This window comes from Orcinus orca, chromosome 5 (genome assembly GCF_937001465.1).
Source record: "Orcinus orca chromosome 5, mOrcOrc1.1, whole genome shotgun sequence".
NCBI classification, from domain to species: Eukaryota; Metazoa; Chordata; class Mammalia; order Artiodactyla; family Delphinidae; genus Orcinus; species Orcinus orca.
Genome location: NC_064563.1, coordinates 77,016,717 through 77,037,078, shown reverse-complemented (window position 1 = coordinate 77,037,078; position 20,362 = coordinate 77,016,717). Strand labels below are relative to the sequence as shown.

At 35.8% G+C, this 20,362-nt stretch overlaps 1 protein-coding gene across 3 annotated transcripts in view; it reads left to right on the top strand.

Annotated features, from left to right (window-relative positions):
• Positions 1 to 12,790, top strand: part of PAK2 (p21 (RAC1) activated kinase 2) — an 80,054-nt gene extending 67,264 nt beyond the window's left edge. For all 3 annotated transcript variants that reach the window (XM_004278782.4, XM_033403770.2, XM_033403771.2), the window contains 6 exons: positions 156 to 268; positions 1,585 to 1,702; positions 3,508 to 3,607; positions 5,941 to 6,137; positions 8,330 to 8,467; positions 8,922 to 12,790. In XM_004278782.4, the coding sequence (XP_004278830.2) occupies positions 156 to 268; positions 1,585 to 1,702; positions 3,508 to 3,607; positions 5,941 to 6,137; positions 8,330 to 8,467; positions 8,922 to 9,008 (753 nt within the window). In that variant the 3' untranslated portion in view covers positions 9,009 to 12,790. The remainder of the gene's footprint in view (positions 1 to 155; positions 269 to 1,584; positions 1,703 to 3,507; positions 3,608 to 5,940; positions 6,138 to 8,329; positions 8,468 to 8,921) is intronic.
• Positions 12,791 to 20,362: the final 7,572 nt, after the last annotated feature.

Here is a 20,362-nt window from a genome sequence, read left to right as displayed (position 1 = left end):
GCAGTGTGGAAGTTAAAGTACTGCCTATGAGTAAATTATAATCTCATCGTATAGTATGTATGTAGTAAATTAGATTATTAACTGATCTGTGTTTGTAATTTTCTAAGAGTATTAGGAAACTTGTTCTGACTTTTTTTTTCCTGTTTCCATCATAGGTTGCTATTAAGCAGATTAATTTACAGAAACAGCCAAAGAAGGAATTGATCATTAATGAGATTCTGGTGATGAAAGAATTAAAGAACCCCAACATAGTTAACTTCTTAGACAGGTAAATATAAATATTTCTTAAACATTGGGAGAAAAATGTTGAAATTTTAAGTCTCATGGTTTTGGGGGCTAGCCAGTTTAGTTAGACTAAGGTTGAGTGTCAACACTGAAAAATAAACTTGAAGGGGAGGAGGAGAGGTAAAAATAGCATATTACAGTTTAGAAGGTCCTTTTTCTACATAGCTGTCACTTGGCAAGTGAGAGAAGGCAGTTAAATGAAGGACATTGCTGCTGGTGCTCATATGAATTACAAATGATCAGAAGCAGAAACATTAAGGAAACGTTAGCTATGATTCATGTCTTGACTGACAGAGGTGACCAGCCACACAGTTTTTAAACTTTCAAGTCAATTTTGATTTCAAATTTTGTCTTTCATGGGCAAATAGCATGTTTATCAAAACCTCACTTAATTTAGGAATTGATGTTAAATAGGAGAACAAAAAGTAGAAGAGAAAATTATGTATCTTACATTTTTAATTTTTTTAATTTTTAAATTTTTTTATTTTTGGCCGCACCATGTGGCATATGGGATTTTAGTTCCCCAACCAGGGCTTGAACCCGAGCCCTAGGCAGTGAGAGCTCAGAGTCCTAACCAGTGGACCGCCAGGGAATTACCTTACATCTGTTTTTTTTTTTAAAGCAGTTATATATATGTGAATGAAAGAAGAATTGTAGAAAAATAAATGAAAATTATAGTAGTGATTATATTGGAGATAGGGAATCATAGGTGATTTTTTTTTAATTTCCATATTTAAATTTGTTTTGAATGGGTTAAAAGAAAACACACTTTTAGACTTTAGGGCTAGCTCTGGGGCCATGTTCATAGAGAGAAACTTTCCAGGTACATTTCTCTGCTTTTTAAAATAGTATTTCAAGTCAGTAAAGCATGATGGTTAAAATAAGTCATAAGCTTTGGAATCAGTTGTGCTTGGCTTCAGGTTCTTGTTCTGGCACTTACTGGCTGTGTGACCTTGGATGAGTTACTTAGCCTTTCCAAGCCTCCATCTCTTCATCCGTAAAAAAGGACAAATCATTCCTGCCATACAAGGTTATTTGAATTGGAATAATCTGTGTACACACTCAAGTTAGAATTGCAGGCAAAATTTTAAAGTGATTTGGGAAAATCATAATGACCCTCAGGTATTTTTTTTTTGTGCTGTTCCATAGCAACTTTTCAGTTTTCTTCCCAGCTATCAAAGCTACCAGCTTTCTAGTTTTTTTAATTAGGATTCCTAACATTTGAATTCTTCAATATAGAGTGCCACGTGTTTAGAAAAAGTGAAAGTGTGAATGTATTTTGTATGTTCTTTTTTTTAGTTACCTGGTGGGAGATGAATTGTTTGTGGTAATGGAGTACCTCGCTGGGGGATCACTTACTGATGTTGTAACAGAGACCTGCATGGATGAAGCACAGATTGCTGCTGTATGCAGAGAGGTGAGTTTGCTCCCTTTTTGAAAAGTTACAGTAACAATGTGGTTAACAGGATGTGAAAAGAAGCAAATTTTTAGTTATTATCCAAGCAGGATACTTTTAAGAGTGAGAGGGAGTGCCATTAAAAATACACCGCTCAACAGTGGAAACAAGGACAAAGTGGTACACATCTTCACCCTAAGTATTAATTAATAAGTTTACTTGTGGCCTTATCGATCTCTTTAAAGGTGACCAATGAGATGATATTCATTAATGAATTTGAGACATACTGTTTGCTTAGGCTAGTAGAATTCTGCCACATTGCCTAGATCTAAGCCAAAAATGAGCCTTTCTTTCTTCCATGTAATCTTTTCCTACAGATGAGACTTAGGTTAATGATTTGCTTATTGTCATTAAAATTGCAACAGTACTTTCTTCGAGTACCCTAGGAATCATTGTCACAAAGGACAAAATTGTAAAAGTTCTTACGACTATTATGTTTCCTGTGATTTGGCTTTCAGCATTTTTACAGTGAATTATAAGTAAATTATAAACTTTGTTCATGTAAGAACAGTATATGTGATGTTTTTCCTTTTTCAGCTTTTATTAGGTGTTTTTTAAAAACTATTCTTTGAAACTTTTAATTCTAATGTAATTATGCTTCACCTAAGGGGAGCCCTCTTGACTCTTTCAGGAGGGAAACAATAATATATCCCTTAACAAAGAATGTTTGATCACTTAAAAGCTGATACAAACTTAAGGATTTATCTATTTATACTTAATTTGTTTTTCTAATAATTTTTTTCATAATCAGTATAAAATTATTTTAGTAGTTCCTCTAATTGTGATAACATTTGTTTCTATTTGTTTACACAAGTATTTTTCTGGGGATTTGTTCTTTTCAGGAATCTGCTTAAATGCTTGGTAAATGTATTGCAGTAATACACAGTTAATCTGGTTTTTTTCTTTGAATAGTAGATTATTTTGAGTGAGATTTTTGTTATTAATGATGTACAGACTTTATTTGTTGTTCTACTTTAGTGGGGGTAAGAAATAAAAACAACTTTTTCCAAGTTACAATTTATACTCAGTTTACATTAAAAAAACATAGCAAGCAGATTTTTTAAATTGAATTTCATTCTTGTTTTTAAGGAAGTAAGAGTAGTTCTTCTGCTCTTTTAACTCAGTGCTTTCTGAAATATGGCATAAGACGGAAGTGGTGTCCAGGATCATCACTGGTGTCTAGGGTGTGGGTATAGCTTTATGTAAAACCTACCATAGAGGAAATGAAGAAAACATTTTACATAGCATTGAACAGCTGGAGAGAACCAGACCTGCAGTGGCTTACATTGATTAGACTTTGGCATATTTCAGATTCAAATGGAAATGATAACAAGTTTATCCTTTACTGTTGAAATGATTTCTAAAAAGCCTTGTGCATATTTACCAAGTGCTGCATACCTTTAGGCATTTAAACCTGAGCAGGCCTAGAAATCATGTAGACCCACCACCATTTCATAAATGAGAACATTGAAGACTAAGTGATATTCTATGGTATTAAATAATCTGTGGCAGAAATAGGCCTAGATAAGACATTATATAATAATTGTCTCTGGATAAGAGCAGAGAGTGGGAAGAGGGGGATCTAATTATTTTAGGTGTCTTATTTTCACAACTGCATGTGACAGGAGTTTTTTCTTCATAAATGTATTATTAGAGTATCTTCTGCTGGTTACTAGAGGTGGTGCTCAGGTCATAAATAGTGTATGTGAACTTCCCTTAGACTTTTCAGGGACTGTTTCATTGATAGGTGTTTTTCTCCTGTTCAGTGTTTACAGGCATTGGAGTTTTTACATGCTAATCAAGTGATCCACAGAGACATCAAAAGTGACAATGTGCTTTTGGGCATGGAAGGATCTGTTAAACTTAGTGAGTAACAAGTGAATAAATAACATTTATATGTTACTTATAGTTTTCTGCCTTTTGTTTAAGTAAAAACCCTCTTCTGCTATTAACATTTTTATGACAATACATGCAGTGGGGGAGAATAGTAGTAAAAAGATATGGACTGTCAGCTGGACAGCTTGAGTTTAAATAGCGGATCTGCTACTACTTGCTGAATAATTTTGGGTGAGTTATGTAATCTCTTTTTGTGTCCATTTTCTCATTTGTATGATAAGGAAAATAACAGTACCTATCTCAGAGAATTCTTCTGAGTAGTAAAAATGTAAAGCATTGAGGAACAGTGTCTGGGACTATTATAATGTTGGTGCTGTCTTCCAAACATAAACTTGGATCTATCTCTGCTACCTGTTGGGGTAGGTTTTTGTCATTATGCTGTTCATCTTTCTCTGGATTTGGTAGATGGTGGCCTTATTGGGGGAGGGCTGTATGACCGTTATGTCAGAGATGACAAGGTCTGAAAAAAACCATGTGTAAACCTCTTTCCCTAATTAACTTCTGTATCAGACATGGTAGAGTCATGGAAAAAAAAACCCAAAACTCCTTTCCTCTGCTGGCTATAATCTCAGTTCCAACCATGTCCTCTGGAGGATTCAAGAAGACCACCTACTGAGGTTTTTCCAACTATGCAAAATTCAAGGCATTTCTTAGATCAGGCAAAAACTTTTTCTTCTGTTTGCCTAGAGAGTTTGGCTCCTTTTTCAACATCTCTTTTTTTAAGATAGATACTCCAAAGGTTATTCAACCACAAGAAAAAGGGACCCAGGTTCTGTCAGATAGTCAGAATATATAGTTAATAATTGTAATTTTAGCGGGAAAACTAGAAATTGACATTCTCATACATTTTTGGTGGATACACAGGTAACTAAATTTGACTTTTTTGGTTAATATGTTACCATGGCTCTACCACTTACTACATGAATGATCTTGGATAAGTTATCTAAAAATATGTATGTCTCAGTTTCTCCATTTGTAAAATGGAAATCATAACAGTAGTAAATATGCCTGTCTCATAAAGTTATCATGAGGTATGTTAATTCTTATGAGGTATTATACTTGGAACAGTTATAAGCACTCATTTTAGCTGTAAATGTTATGATTTGACCTAACAATTGCTCTTTTAGGATTCTCTCCTATAGAATTACTGAACATATGCACAGCAATAAGTACAAAAATGTTCTCTGCAACCTGGTAAAGAAAGTCCAACAATATCTTAAATGTCTAGTAGTACAGAAATGGTTAAATACATTATGGTATTTTTATGTTCCGTGAAGTTGTGTAGTTATAATAGTGAGGTGGCTTAATGTACTAATATGGAAAGATATCTAAAAAATCAGGTTTTAAAAAGCAGTTTACAAAATATCCTAACTAGGTAAAATAAATCAGTCAGTTCACGGGTATTATTTGTACGTTTGGAAATGCATAACGAAGAGTCTAAAGCTTACAAACCTAAATGTTAACAGTGTTTACATATGGAGTAGAATGGGTTTAACAGTAGAAGGAAGGAAAAAATTCTGGATTCTCATCTTGACTTTTCCACTAAATTAATATTGGGTACTAAATTAGGCATTCTGCTCTTCAGTTATAAAATGAGGTGCTTGGAATAGAGTAATGCTGGTGAAGACCTTGTAGGTACAGTTGCAGTTAAACATGTTCTTTTCCTAGGCTCTCTGCTGAGTCGGATGCTTATTATTATTAATTCTAGCTTCTGTTTATTTTCTTCAAAAGTAATTTCCATTTCCTGACCTTTGCCTGATTCACAGTGGACATAGTTTTGGTGTCCAGCTTTGGTGACTTTTTCTTTTAGACCTTTTTCAACTTTATTAAAATTTTTAGGATAGAATTATTTAGAATAAAAGGCTTCCTGATAGGGCTTCCCTGGTGGCGCAGTGGTTGAGAGTCCACCTGCCGATGCAGGGGACACGGCTTTGTGCCCCGGTCCAGGAAGATCCCACATGCCGCGGAGCGGCTAGGCCCGTGAGCCATGGCCGCTGAGCCTGCGCGTGCGGAGCCTGTGCTCCACAACGGGAGAGACCACAACAGTGAGAGGCCCGCGTACCGCCAAAAAAAAAAAAAGGCTTCCTGATAATTTACCCTCTACTTATGGGAAGTAAAAGTTAAAAAGTGAGAGTATATAACATCATCAAAATATTTGTAAGCCCATTCTGGTTTTCTTTATTAATACTTTCTTAAAAATTAAGAGGCTGAATACTCAAATGTAATTAGTTAAATCATATTAAGTAAACTCTTAAACAACCCACGGACACCATTAACTCAAGGTGTTTTGTTTTGTTTTATAGCTGACTTTGGTTTCTGTGCCCAGATCACCCCTGAGCAGAGCAAGCGAAGTACTATGGTTGGAACGCCATACTGGATGGCACCAGAGGTGGTTACACGGAAAGCTTATGGCCCTAAGGTTGACATCTGGTCTCTGGGTATTATGGCTATTGAGATGGTAGAAGGAGAGCCTCCATATCTCAATGAAAATCCTTTGAGGGTAAGACCAATTAAGCATCAGCCTTATTTTAAGAAAAATAATTTTCTTTAAATCATTTATTTAGACCTTGCTTTTGCCAGGCACTGGCCAAGAATTTAGGATACGAAGTTGATAAAACCTAGTCTCTGCCCTCACTCTACGTCTAAAAATGATTTGCTTCTGGCTTATTGAGTTGAATGTGTTAGGTAAAGAGTTTGTAAATTTTTGGTAAGCTGTGTGGTTTCTAAATTTGCACATAAGTAAGAATTTGGTCACTTTTCTGCAGAATTAAGGGGCTCTAGATATATCCTTCAGGTTGTTGACTTTGAACCTTGGCCTCTGTACCCCCAGGTACAAAGAGGAAAGCAGGATCACATCTATGAGAAGCCTGTGTAGATGGCAATGTTAAAGCCCATATTCAAACAAAAGAGTGAGGGTTCTGAGAAACAGATGAAGTCAGTAGATTTTAAAGAGTTATGTACATATTCCAGCAGCTGAGGTGGAGAGTTCCATCTTTCTTTCTTTCTCTTTTATCTTTTACTTCTTTTAAATTATCATATATGACTCAATATCAGTAGTTAATAAGGAAATGCAAATCAAAGCCTCAACAAGATCACTTCACCCTTACTAGAATGACTGTAATCAAAAAGGCAGACAATGATAAGTGTTGGTGAGAATGTGAAGAAATTGGAACCCTCATACACTGCTAGTGGAAATGTAAAATGGTACAGCACTTTGGAAAACAGTTTGACAGTTCCTGTAAAAATTAACTTTGAGTTACCATGTGACTTGGCAGTTCCACTGCTAGGTAAATAACAAAGAGAATTAAAAGCATTCATCCACCCAAGAACTTGTACACAAATGTTCATGGCAGCATTATTCATAATAACCAATAGGTGGAACACAGGGAATTTTTAGGGCAGTGAAAGTATTCTGTGTGATACTATAATGGTAGTTGCATGACAGTGTACGTGTGTCAAAACCCATAGAACTGTGCAATACAAAGAGTGAACCCCAGTGTAAACTACAGACTTCTATTTAGTGAAAGTGTGTCAGTATTGGTTCATCACTTGTAACAAAGTGTACCATACTAATGTACGATTTTAATAATGGGGGAATTCTGTGTGTGTGTGTGTGTGTGTGTGTGTGTGTGTGTGTGTAGGGGTGGTATATGGGAGCTGTGTACTATCTGCTCAATTTTCTGTACATCTAAAACTTCTTTTAAAAAGTCTATTGAGCGTTTTTTTTTTTAATTCCATTTCTAGGAATTCAAAGAAAATTGTCAGAGAATTACATAAAGAATACAAGGATTTTCCAAAGGGGATTGACTAAATTATGAAGCACCCATATAATAAGACACTATTCAATTCAGCCATTAAAATAATTTTGTAGATCTAATCTGTTATTATTGATAGTGATGATGAGGGTGGGATATAGCTAGTTTTGTTTCTTTTTTTTTTTTTAAGACTTTGTTTTTTTTAGAGCAGTTTCATGTTCACAGCAATATTGAGAGAAAAGTACAGAGATTTCCCATATGCCCTCTCCCCCTACACATGCATAACCTCCCCCATTATCACCATCCCTCACAGAGGGTACATTTCTTACCATCATTGAACCTACACTGACACATCAGTATCATCCAGAGTCTATAGTTTACATTAGGGTTCACTCTTGATGTCATATGTCGTGGGTTTGGACAAATGTATACTGAATAACGTGTCCATTATAAAAGTATCTTAAAGAGTATCTTCATTGCCTTAAAAATCCTATGTGTTCCACCTGTTCATCTATAGCTATATAGATATAGCTAATTTAAAATTTCTTAAAGCAGTTTCAACAAATCCCATTGTTTTGAAATGTGGTATGACTTGGAAAAAAAATCTTAAGAAAGGTAAATGGAATACTATATGTGGATGGTGGGATTGTGGTCATTTTTCTTTATACCATTTTATTATAGTGGTAGTTTTATTTATCAGTATGTATTTATAATCCAAAAAAGAAAAAGGTGAAGATAATTTTGAAAAAGAAGTCAGGGAAATGTAACATCTAAAAATAAAGTGAAAAATATCTAATCGAAATGGGTAGAAATAATAACCACACTTTAGTGTGTATGACAATTGTCTTTAAATACGTAAGAGATCCATAAAGTTTAAAGTACTCTCTAACTTTGTTGAGCTATCTTAAGTATGTCAGAGTTGTTCTTCTATTCTTAGGCCTTGTACCTGATAGCGACTAATGGAACTCCAGAACTTCAAAACCCAGAGAAACTTTCCCCCATATTTCGGGATTTCTTAAATCGATGTTTGGAGATGGATGTGGAGAAAAGGGGTTCAGCCAGAGAACTGTTACAGGTGAATTTGGAAATAATTCTCTTTTGGGAAAAAGTTGACTTTTTTGAGTAACCGGCAGAAAGTTTACATAGAGTTCATAATTACATTTCACTATTCATTCATTACCAGCAGCATGGCAGCTGCTGCAGTTCAGGATTTTATCTGCTGAGAATAAAATACCCATAATACTGGGATAAATGTATAAGTTTTTCATATTACCAGTTCTCACACCAGTTCATTGCAGGCATGGGTATCTGGGTCATTTAACTGAGATTTTATAATATGAGAAAAACTAAAAAGACTACACTTTCAACCATAAAAGTGATGTAGTGATTATGTTGATTTTATATAAGTACTGAAATATGTGTTTGTTAAATAAATTATGATCCATAAAGTAGTCTTAGGGGCTTAATTGAAATATTTGGCTTCTAAACTGGTGACATTTACATTTATTTTCCCCCACTCTTTCTGACAGCATCCCTTCCTGAAACTGGCCAAACCATTATCCAGCTTGACACCACTGATCATGGCAGCTAAAGAAGCAATGAAGAGTAACCGTTAACATCATTGCCATGGCCTCATATTCTTTTCTCCATTTTCTAAAAGAAGTCTTTTAATATATGAAAATTATTATTCTTTTGGGGTTTAAAGAAATGGTCTACATAACGAGGAAAAAAACAAGCTACTATTTCCTGAAGACAACCAAGAAAAAATTGCAGAACTGAATGACAACTTTCTTATTGAATCCCTTCTTTAGGGTCCAAAAGGAATTGTGGACTGAATCACTAGCCTTACATCTTTCAGCAGAAAGCCCATCAGGGCCATTTATCATGCTTGAGATTTGCATTTTATTTTGCTGACTTCATTATAATAGATCCCATTCATTGTCCCTTTTGAGGTATTTTCAGTACTTGAATGGCAGATTTGGGTTTTTCAGAGTATGTGTTTTATCTGCTAGTCTTCTTTTCTCTCCATAACTTTCTTTTCCTTGACTTGCTCCTTTTGAGTTGCTTTGAGAAATGTTTCTTATGCCTAAATTGGAGGCAAGTGTGATAGAAATTATGTAGCTCCTTATATTGGCAAAGGAGTTCAATATCGTTTAACTTTGTATAGAAGTTAGAACCAGCTATTGTTACATGTAATATTTCAGTTCAGAGTTTGAACTGAAGGAAGGGAAGAAAAGAATGTGATTTTTACCTTTTTAAACAAATGTGAAAGAATCAGTTTTAAAAGTTTCATAATAGTGAGTTGTTTGGCATTTGTTAACATGTATAGAGAGAAGACTAATAATCTATATTTATAACTAAATCATTGAAACAGAAAAAGAATCCCATTGACTCTACTTTCTTACACTTTGTTTTTCTATGTCCTCTTCAGATTTGGCTTCAGGACTTTGGTTTGTGCCGCTAGTTTCCCTGTCCCTCTTTTTTTCCCTTCATTTTGGAAATAAGTTTCTGTATATGTTGTAATATTAGCTAGTTTGTTTTTTAATTAACCCTTTCTCACCCTACTCCTCCCCCCCTTCCCATGGTAAATAATATAATAACCATTGAATTTTCAGAATTTAAAAGTTAACCTTTTTTTTTCCATTTAAAGGTAAAAAATATTTGGAGCTAGCAGAGACAAAGTGAGAGGCTTGAACCTTGGTGAGCTCTAAAATAGATAAGACTATATTCATGAAAGAGAAATGTCAGTTACTTAGAGATGCAGCTTCTGACCAGTAATCTGTAGAGATTTGTTATAAACATTGTTCCCAGCCCATTACCAACATTTTTACTGTCTGTGAGAACTTAAGTGACAAAGTACTTCTTGGTAAATTCATGGGTCATTTGAGATGTTGAATTACTTTAGATTTTTTTCAAATAAGTAAATAATATTCATGTAAAAAACTGGAGAAAGAAAGAGTAATGAAATGTGCTTGTTGATAGCAATACATTTTTTATTTTAAAGATTTAAAAAAGGTCTGTGACCTGTAACATTAATTATTAGAGTGCTCTCTCTTCTCCCTTCCCCTCCTCCCTTCTTCTTCTCTCATCATTTTAATTGTTTGGCTTTTGGAGGCAGTATTGTCCCTTCTGACATGCCAAGAGCCACATGAAAGAGAAAAATACGTGCTTTGGTTCTGGCTTTTTGTTCCCACCATTCGCTCCTAATTGACTTCACACCTACTTGCCATCCTGCAATAGTACAAATCATGAATAAAAATAATTTTGATGTTTTGGAGTACATTAGGAGAACTTAATATGAGTTTTATTTCCTATCATTCCCATCATATCTCTGTTAAGATACAGGTATAAGGATAGAAATGGCTGGTGGGGTTTTTTTTTTTTTAAATTGGTAATACAGGAAGGTTTTCACAAAAATAAGTAAGATAATTAGTGAAACTTGTATCTAGAGCACTTAATAGTCTCTGTTTTCAATTTGATTCTTGATTTCCTTTTTCTCTGGATTATATTGGCCTTCTACAGCTATTACTAAATTACTTTACAGAAATAAGCTGGTTTATTTCTGGTGGAAAGCTACAGCGTCTGTTGAGTTCCAGATTTGAACATTCTTTGTAAATAGTTGTCTGGATGGATTATGATAAAGAAGATGCTACCAATGAAATAGAAAACCAACTAGATGGTGTAAGACTGTGATCCTCATGACCACTCTAGAAGGCACTTCCATGCGTAAGTCATAAAGGCCATATTCACTGAATGCAGTGCCAATGCCCCATTTTTATGCCTGTGACTCAACAAAGGTCTTTTCAGTTTATAGAAGCAGTTTGGGGTTTGTATTTACAACTTCCTTGATGGTTACCTGCATGTCCATTGCTGGCAACGGACTTTGTCATTAAAACCTGACTCCTAGGTTAAGGGAGCTACGCTGTGGTTTATTCTTTACTTACTTGGATAAACTAACTTGTAATAGAAATGTACTTGGTTAATTCTGAAATGTGTCAATTTTTGAATAATCTTAATCTTAAAAGCAATACAGAATTGTGATTTATTAATTTTAAATTAAAATGTTCACATGTTGTTGCAAGAAAAATTATATCTGAATCAAGATTCATGGTTTTTTTTTAATAACTGCCTTTTGTATTTACCTTTTTGTCATTACTTTAGAATGAAAATTCCCATTTAAATCTAAAAATTACCTTAGTAGTCCTCTTTTCTTATTAAGACAATATTACTGTAGTATTTATTATATTTCAGACTCTCTGGCAGTCTAAAAGTTTCCTTCTCCTCTTGTTCCTTTTGCTGCTTTGAAAGGGACAGTTAAAACTGAGAAACCATGAAAATATTGAATATTTCATCCTACATAGAATAGTAAACAAGTAGAGTGATTGTGCTAGCATAAGAAACTAAGGCTAACACAACTCTGTTTTCATGTGTTGAGTGCCTGGCACACAGTACAAATTCTCTTCTCCTCAACATATAAATATTAAGCTGCTTAAAGTGTATCTAGTTACCACCAGTCCTAAATGACCTGTGCCTTTAATAAGCAATTTAAAACTACCTATGAGGATTTCTTTGTAGGGCTCACATAAATACATGTTTGTTTATATATACTGTATTCTAGCCAGAATAATTTTAGATCTGATCAGGCAGTAGCTATAGTTAGAAAAAAAAAAATGGGTGCTTAAATTTGCATCAGTTTTTTAATCTAAAAGTTTTAAAATATACTGAGATCCATATCCAGTGAAATGTCAAAAAATCATTATGGAATATAGCTAAAATCCCGATTAAGATTCTTTTGGGGTTTTTTTTAGTGAAATTATAGTAATATAAAAAGCAGATTGTCTTCCTTGTCTCAACTGCTCCCACAATAAACAACTAAAATCAGTTTTTCCACAGTGTGTGTATATGACTATGTGTAAGAAGGGGAAAAAATACACACACACACACACACACACACACACAGATTTTATTTCTCACTAACACATTTATTGACCACTTTGACAAAGACACTGTGGTAGATATTGTGGGAATTACAAAGGAGAACCAAGCACTGGCCTGGCCTTGAGAGAACTGAAGTCTTTCTCATTCACCATTCTAGAATGTTGCCAAATGAGAGAGAAAGAAATATATGATAATTCTGTCAAACATCTTTGGTAGGAATGTCTTGTGTGTTTTTTGTTTGTTTGTTTTGGGTTTTTTTTGTTTTTGTTAGATAGAAATGGAACTAAGTGAAAGTAACTTGTCTTTTCTGTTTTGTCTTCAAATTTTATATTGACTTTTATTTTTAATTTAATCCCATTCAATTATTTAATTGTTACATTGACATTAACTGCTGTATTTGATGACCTTGTTCAATAATTTTGTTCTTTCAGGGCTAGAAATAAACTTTTTTAAATGTTCATTTTCCCTTTTCCTAAACTTTAATTCTTTCTTTAGATCAGAATAGCTTAAAAGAATAAGTGTAATAGGTTTTCAAAGAATGTTCTAGTATTTTTAAGGATGAATATTTTTTAAACATGTCATGGCACCATGAATGTATTACAGAGCTCCAAATTAGAAAGGTTTTCAAAAATTAATGAGTAATAAGCGTGAGCCTTCGCTCTTCTAAATCAGTTTCAGAATAAATTTGTTCAAAATGTTCTGGCTATCAGACCCAGGGAAACACTTCTGATCTGTTGAAATACCTTCAATAATTTGGCCTGAAATTCTAATGCTTACCTAGGTGAAGTAATAAGAATCTTACTAGAATTTTTTGTGTTAAATGCACCAAGAAATCTTTAAAAGTGCCATACATTAAGGCTTCACTTCATTATACGCATTTAATTTGAATGTTGGATATGCTGACATGGAGAACGGGTGCATTATAGAGAGTTCACTATGAAAAAACAAAATTATACACTTTTTAGCCTGGAGTGGGGAGTGTAGGCAATGACTGCATAAAATATATTTGTTACACTATAAAACTGCTTTTTGCTATTCTGACATTTGTATTTCTTAAACTATAGCAAATGCCCAAAACATTTGCCTAAGAAAAGTTCAAAAATGCCTAGATGATTGATTTTATTGAAAAGCACTATTTGTAGGAGCTTAACACATGCTTTACTACTACTTTGACATTTGTGACTTTTTTTAAATTAGGGAATTATTTTTTATTCAAATCATTTAACAAGTTTTTATCTTTTGAAGAGGAGGAAGAGTAGAACAATGAAGGGAAAGGTCTTTTTTGACCTTTATTTTAGGTTTTTAATAAAATAATATGCACAGATTAAAAAGTCAGATAATCTTAAAGGAGTCATTATAAATAGTGCCAGTCCCCAGCTGCAGACTTTCTCACTGCAGAGTCCTCCACAGAGGCATCTGCTTTTAACTTTGAGCTGGTTTTAGCATGCATTAGTTTTCAGATTTCTATATTATATACTTATACAGGTATTTCTTTTTTTTTTTTTACTTTTTTTATTTTTAATTAATTTTATTTATTTTGGCTGTGTTTGGTCTTAGTTGTTGCAACACGGGCTTTCTCTAGTTGCGGCGAGCGGGGTCTACTCTTTGTTGCAGTACGTGGGCTTCTCATTGCGGTGGCTTCTCTTGTTGCGGAGCACGGGCTCTAGGCGTGCAGGCTTCAGTAGTTGCAGCACACAGGCTCAGTAGTTGTGGCACACACAGCATGTGGGATCTTCCCGGACCGGGGCTCAAACCTGTGTCCCCTGCATTGGCAGGCGGATTCTTAACCACTGCGCCACCAGTGAAGTCCTACAGGTATTTCTTGACATTTCTGTATTTTTCTTTTTCTGGAAACTTCCTGTTATGACAGTTGAGAATTTAGTTACTATTATACCATCCCATTTTCCCATTTCTACTCCCTCTAGTCTCCCAATTAAGAAAGGTGGCAAAATTTTATTTGATTAGCAGTCAGTTTTTACCTTATGACTATGTAGGACTGTTGTTCACTTGAGTTGAGTAATTTATTATCACATGTCATTTCTTGTGCAACTCTTTGCTTTTCTTATTGTTAATTTTGTCTTTTTGTTTCCTTTGAAAGTTTCTATGTTCCTATCGCTAAGTTTTTCCAAACTCACCGCAAAAGCCCTCTGAAGACAATTTTCTGTAGAATTAAATGTCTTGGATAAGGACAGTTCCTTTTTCTTTCCGGGAACTTGATTAGGGCTCCAGTTTGGGCTCTTTCTCTACAGGCCTTCTGCCCTCAGGCATCTGAAACTCAGTTTCACTTTTCTCCTGACTTTAGATCCTTTGTTTCCTTTTGCTTGTTGGTTTATTCCTCATTTTGGAGAAGTACATCTTTCATTAGTGTCCTGGAGAAGTACATCTTTCATTAGTGTCCTGAGGAAGGGTGCATATAGGTTAAGATTTTTAAGAGCTTGCATGTCTGAAAATGTCTCACATTTAATTGATAGTACAGGATTTTAGACTGGAAATAATCTTCCTTGAGAATTTTGAAGTCCCTGCTTCATTATCTTAAAAACCTGCCATTTCTGATAACATCTTTATATGTAACCCATTTTTCTGCCTCTCTGGAGCTTCTGTTCTGAAAATTTACCATGAAATGCCTTGGAGAGGGTCTATATGTTTAGCTTTCGGCAGGCCTTCATGATAACAGACTAATTTCCTTCAGTTCTGGTAAATTCTTGTATTATTTCTTTAATAATTGCCACTTTTTTTCCCTGTTATTTCTTTCTGGAATTCCAGCATTAATCTCCTGTTTTTCTTATCTTCCCTGCTTTCCATCTCTTTGCCTTTTGTTTTTAACTTTCTGGGAGAATTTCCTTGATTTTATCTCTGACCCTTTTTTGAACATATATCAACTATCACTTTTTTTGTTGTTTTACTTATTTACTTATTATTATTATTATTATTATTTTTTGGCCTCGCCGTGCAGCTTGTGGGATCTTAGTTACCCAACCAGGGATTGAACCCGGGGCCACGGCAGTGAAAGTGCCAAGTCCTAACCACTGGACCACCAGGGAACTCCCTCACATTTTTAAGATCATTCTTGTTTTTCTGATCTTTTTACAGCCTTCTGTTCTTATTTCATAAATTCAATATCTTCCCTGGTGTATTGAAGTTCTTCCTTAGCTCAAGTTGCCATAACAAAATACACACTGAGTGGTTTCAACAACAGAAATTTATTTCTCACAGCTGCAGAGTCTTAAAAGTCCAAGATCAAGATGCCGGCAAAGTAGGTTTCATTCTGAGGCCTTTTGGCTTGTGGGTGGTCACCATCTAGCTGTGTGCTCACTGGACCCTCTTCTGTGTATGTACACTTGGAAAGAGCAATCTCTCTGGAGTCTCTTCTTACAAGGACACTAATCCCATCAAAAGATCCCACCCTCATGACCTCATCTAACTTTAGTTACCTCCCAAAGACCCCATCTCCAGATTCTAATACAGTGAGGGGTAGGGCTTCGATATATGAATCGGGGGCAGACACAGACATTCAAGCCATAATAGGTCATTTTTTTAAAAGAGTTTTTTAGTTATCTCCAGGTTTGTTTATTTTTTCTGGGTTCTTTTTTAAAGTATAACACTGTCTGCAACTGCACTAAACGTTTCACAATGGTTTTTCTCAGTTCTCAGCGGGGCCCACTGCTCATTCATTTCACTCCTAGGTCTTTTTTTTCCTTTCTCATTTTTTCCAAACTATCTCATGACTTCCAACCCCTTTATCCCACCATCTCAACACTTTCTTCTCCCCTACTGCCAGAATTCTCTGGGTTTTTGACTTTGCCTTCTTCCTTTTGGTCTCAGTGAAAGATGTTCTTCCTCTCAGTGGCCAGACTCAGTGGGGACCCGTTCTCAGTATTCCACCACCTCCCAGGTCTCCAGGCCACTTTGACTGATCCTAACTCTCCTTTTACCTATGCCTCTGTTCTTTCCAACCCTCAGCAAAACAAGCATGCTCACCTATCTTCCTTTTAAAACAGTTTCCTTTGACTTTCCTCAGGTAAACTTGTGGAAAGAGGAGACCATACTTGCTGTTTTTCTCATTATCATATTGCATCTACTGTCAACATGTCTTTGAAACTGTCCCTACAAACATCTCCAAATCACTGAATTTCCAAGAGATTCTCAAAACATCAAAAAGATGACTTCCCTAGGGACTTCCCTGGTTGTCCAGTGGTTAACACTGTGCTCCCAATGCAGGGGGCCTGGGTTCGATCCCTGCTCAGGAAACTAGATCGCACAAGCATGCTGCAACTAAGATTCCGCATGCCTGCAACTAAGACCCAGTGCATCCAAATAAATAAATAAATAAAGCAAGAAAACAAAAAAGTGACTTCCCTTGACTGTTAACTAGCGTGCTCACTGGTGTATTTGAGAATTTCTAAGATTCTACTCGTTATCAGTCTTCCTTTATGCAAAATAGAGGACTTTTATTCCTAGCTTTTTAAAAGTGCTGTGACCAGATATTTATTTGGGGCTAAGGTCCAGAATGTGATGCAGGTATGGATTTGGTAAGCTTTTAATCAGTAGGGTTCTGTTTTCACCACTGAATATAAAATATACAAGTAGCTCTTGGTAAACTTAGCAATCGGGAAGGAAGAGTGGTAAGGATAAAAAAAGAGCAAATTCTTAAAAATCTCTTCAGAACGTAATTTGTACTGTACATTATTTGAGTAGTCTTAAAACGTGTGTTCTTTGAGCATATTAATGTGGGCACCCAAAGGAGAAAGGCTTACCTAAGAATGTGCAGAGTGATGGAGGAAAGCCAGCCCAGCCTTAAAAACCAGTCATAGATTCTTGGTCAGAAATTAAGAGTTGATGAGTATAAAGAGATTTTTATAGCCTGTGTAGTCCTGATTATAACTTTTTAACCTAGGCATCTTAGTTTTTGTTTAGGGGAAAAGACTAAAAATATTGCCTTTCTAGAAAACAAAATATGTTCAGTATATAATGACAGCCATAAGGTTGATTATTTTGAAATGAACAACACTCATGTGGATATGTAACTTCTGGTGTACTCACTTTTTATCCACAGATCCCAGTTTGTGTTCTGTAGCAGATGAAAACATTCATCCTAGTTGTGCTGCCCTTTTTCTTTTTAAGCAATCAAAATGGAGTAACAGTGCCACATACATTCTTGTCTTTCATTTTTAGATCTGTAGGTATATACAGTATTGCCATGAATGCACTGCCAAAAAATGTTTTTCTCTATTTCTTAATGAATTACTTTACCTTGACTTCTCCTATATTTAAAAACAGAAATGCACCATTTTCAAAAACTATTTGATCTGGGCCATAAGATTAAGGAATGTCTAACAGTACAGTCTGATTCTGATTACTTTAATATATTGTCTTTAAAATATTTAAAGAGTTCTGTGGTTGAAGCTAGGAGACCTCTTAATCACATTCAGTATTCCTTACACTTCAGGATACTATAAGTTTTGCTTCTAGTAACTTTGTTGAAGAGCTTTGTTTTTCAATAAACTAAAAAAAAAAAAAAAAACTTTAACCATTTGACGTTTTACTACAGACATTGCCACTATTTTGATCACACTCTTCTTGGTGATACAAGAAGTATTTAAATGTTTTGCCTTTTCTTTTGTTCATTTGTAGATCTTTTGGAGTATGTTCTAAGACCAAGGATTCACTGAAAAATAAGTTTAGGCCATAGGTTGTTCAATACATGGATCAGCCACTTTCATATAACTTGCATTGTCAGCCAAGCAAATACTTTTCCACTTCCTTTCATCTATGCATGTTTTACTGCTGATACTCTCCACTGTGTGCCACGGTGTGTCCTGTTTCAGTATTTATTTTAATGACTGTGCACAGGTGACCATGGTCTTGACACAAGAAGTCTAAGTACTTGAGTATTTCTCGCTGCACATTTCTTCATCACTAAGCATTGTAAAGCAGAGCTTTATTAAAGCTTTTTTTTTTGTAACTTGGTTTCATCATATAGTTATTTGTGCTTAGGAGTTTCTTCTAAATAGAAATATAATTGGAGTGTATAATTTTAAATTTTGCTGCCAATGGGAGAACCAGTTATGCTTTTAGTTAGTAACAGTATTACTCTAGTACACTGTGCACTGAAAATTGTTGCTGTGAATTGGTGGTTTTCTGTTTGTTTTGGGTGATAATAAAAGTGCCTACATTATAGGGATTTTTTTTTTTAGGGTCAGATGAGTTAATTTCACATAAAATGCTTGGAATGTGCCTAACACATACTTAGCACTCGATGAGTGTGATCTATCACTCTTTTTTTTTTTTTTTTTTTTTGGCCACGCCGTGTGGCATGCAGAATCTTAGTTCCCTGACCAGGGATTGAACCTGAGCACCCCCTGCATTGGAAGTGCGGAGCCTTAACCACTGAACTGCCAGGAAAGTCCCCACCTATCACTTTTTTTAACCATATTCATTGGACAGCCTTTTATGACAATGCAGTAGCAGATAGGGGGGCTAATGAACTGAGAATGCTGCACAGAGCTATTTGCCCTTTCCCCCACCTCATCTTTCAAAAAATGTATGCATAATATATCTTAAGGAAATTATATTGCAAATATATGAAGACAGCCCCAATACATCATTGTTTGGTAACATACTATGAAATTACATATTTCATTTTACAGTATTACATAACTTGCAATATGAGACACTCTGTATTATAGTTTGGATAATCATTTTCCTGAAAGAGATTAAAAAATAAAAAGAAAAATATACTTTGGAATTGGTTTATATATCTATTATTAATAAGTTTGACTGTAAGTAACAGGTGCCCAAGAGTGACTGAAAAAGCAGGAATTTAAGTCACACCAAAAAAGTCCACTGGTAGTTTGGGTTGTCATAGAGTCCAGCGATGCCACCAAGAACTTGGGCTTTGTTCGTATTTTCACTCCACCATTCTTCACACGTAGGCCTATATCCTTATGCCTGTTGCCACACAGATGCACAATGGCTGCTCCACCTCCAGTCTCACGTCAGGCAAGAAGAAGAAAGGTGGGCAAAAGACAACGAGGAGGGGCTTCCCTGGTGGCGCAGTGGTTGACAGTCCGCCTGCCAATGCAGGGGACGCAGGTTCGTGCCCCGGTCTGGGAAGATCCCACATGCCGCTGAGCAGCTGGGCCCGTGAACCATGGCCGCTGAGCCTGCGCCTCCGGAGCCTGTGCTCCGCACGGGAGAGGCCACAGCAGTGAGAGGCCTGCGTATCGCAAAAAAAAAAAAGATGAGGAAAGCAGGAAGGAGCAGTGCATGTATCCAGTAAAGAACATGTTACCAGAAACCCTTAGTTTCTGTCTCATTGACCATAACTCTCATTTGGCTTCTCCTAGCTGCAAGAGATCTGGGGAAGAGTGTTTTTAAAAGCTGGGCACATTGCCTCCCCAGACAAAATCAGACTTGTTAGTAAAGAAGGGGGAATGGATGTGGTATACAGCAGTGGCCACCATAGCTTGCATGTGAAAACTGCACAGTTTCAATTTTTTATAGCTCTTCCCCTTAGTCTGTTCATGCTGCTGTAACAGAATATCATACACTGAGTGGCTTATAAACAACAGAAACATTTCTCACAGTTCTGGAAACATTTCTCAGTCTGAGATCAAGGTGCCAGCAGATCTGGTATCTGGTGAGGTCCCTCTTCCTAGTTCATAGCTTTGCTTCTCACTATGTCCTTATATGGTGGAAGAGGCAAAGGAACTCTTTGGGGGTCTCTTATAAGGGCACCCTCATGACCTAATCATCTCCCAAAGGCCCCACCTCTTCATACCATCACATTGAGGGTTAAGTCTCAACCTATGAATTTTGGGGGAGACAAACATTCAGTCTCTGGCATCCCCTTTCACATCTGTTGTCTCCTTTGATACTACATAGCTCATTTTTACATAGAAGAAAAAGGGTCAGAGAGGCTGAATAATTTACTCAGTAATGACCCAGCTAGAATTTCAGCCTTTCCATTACCCATCAACTCCTTGAGAGTTAACTGGAAACAACTCAGCTCCATAGGCTTCACCTCAGCTGT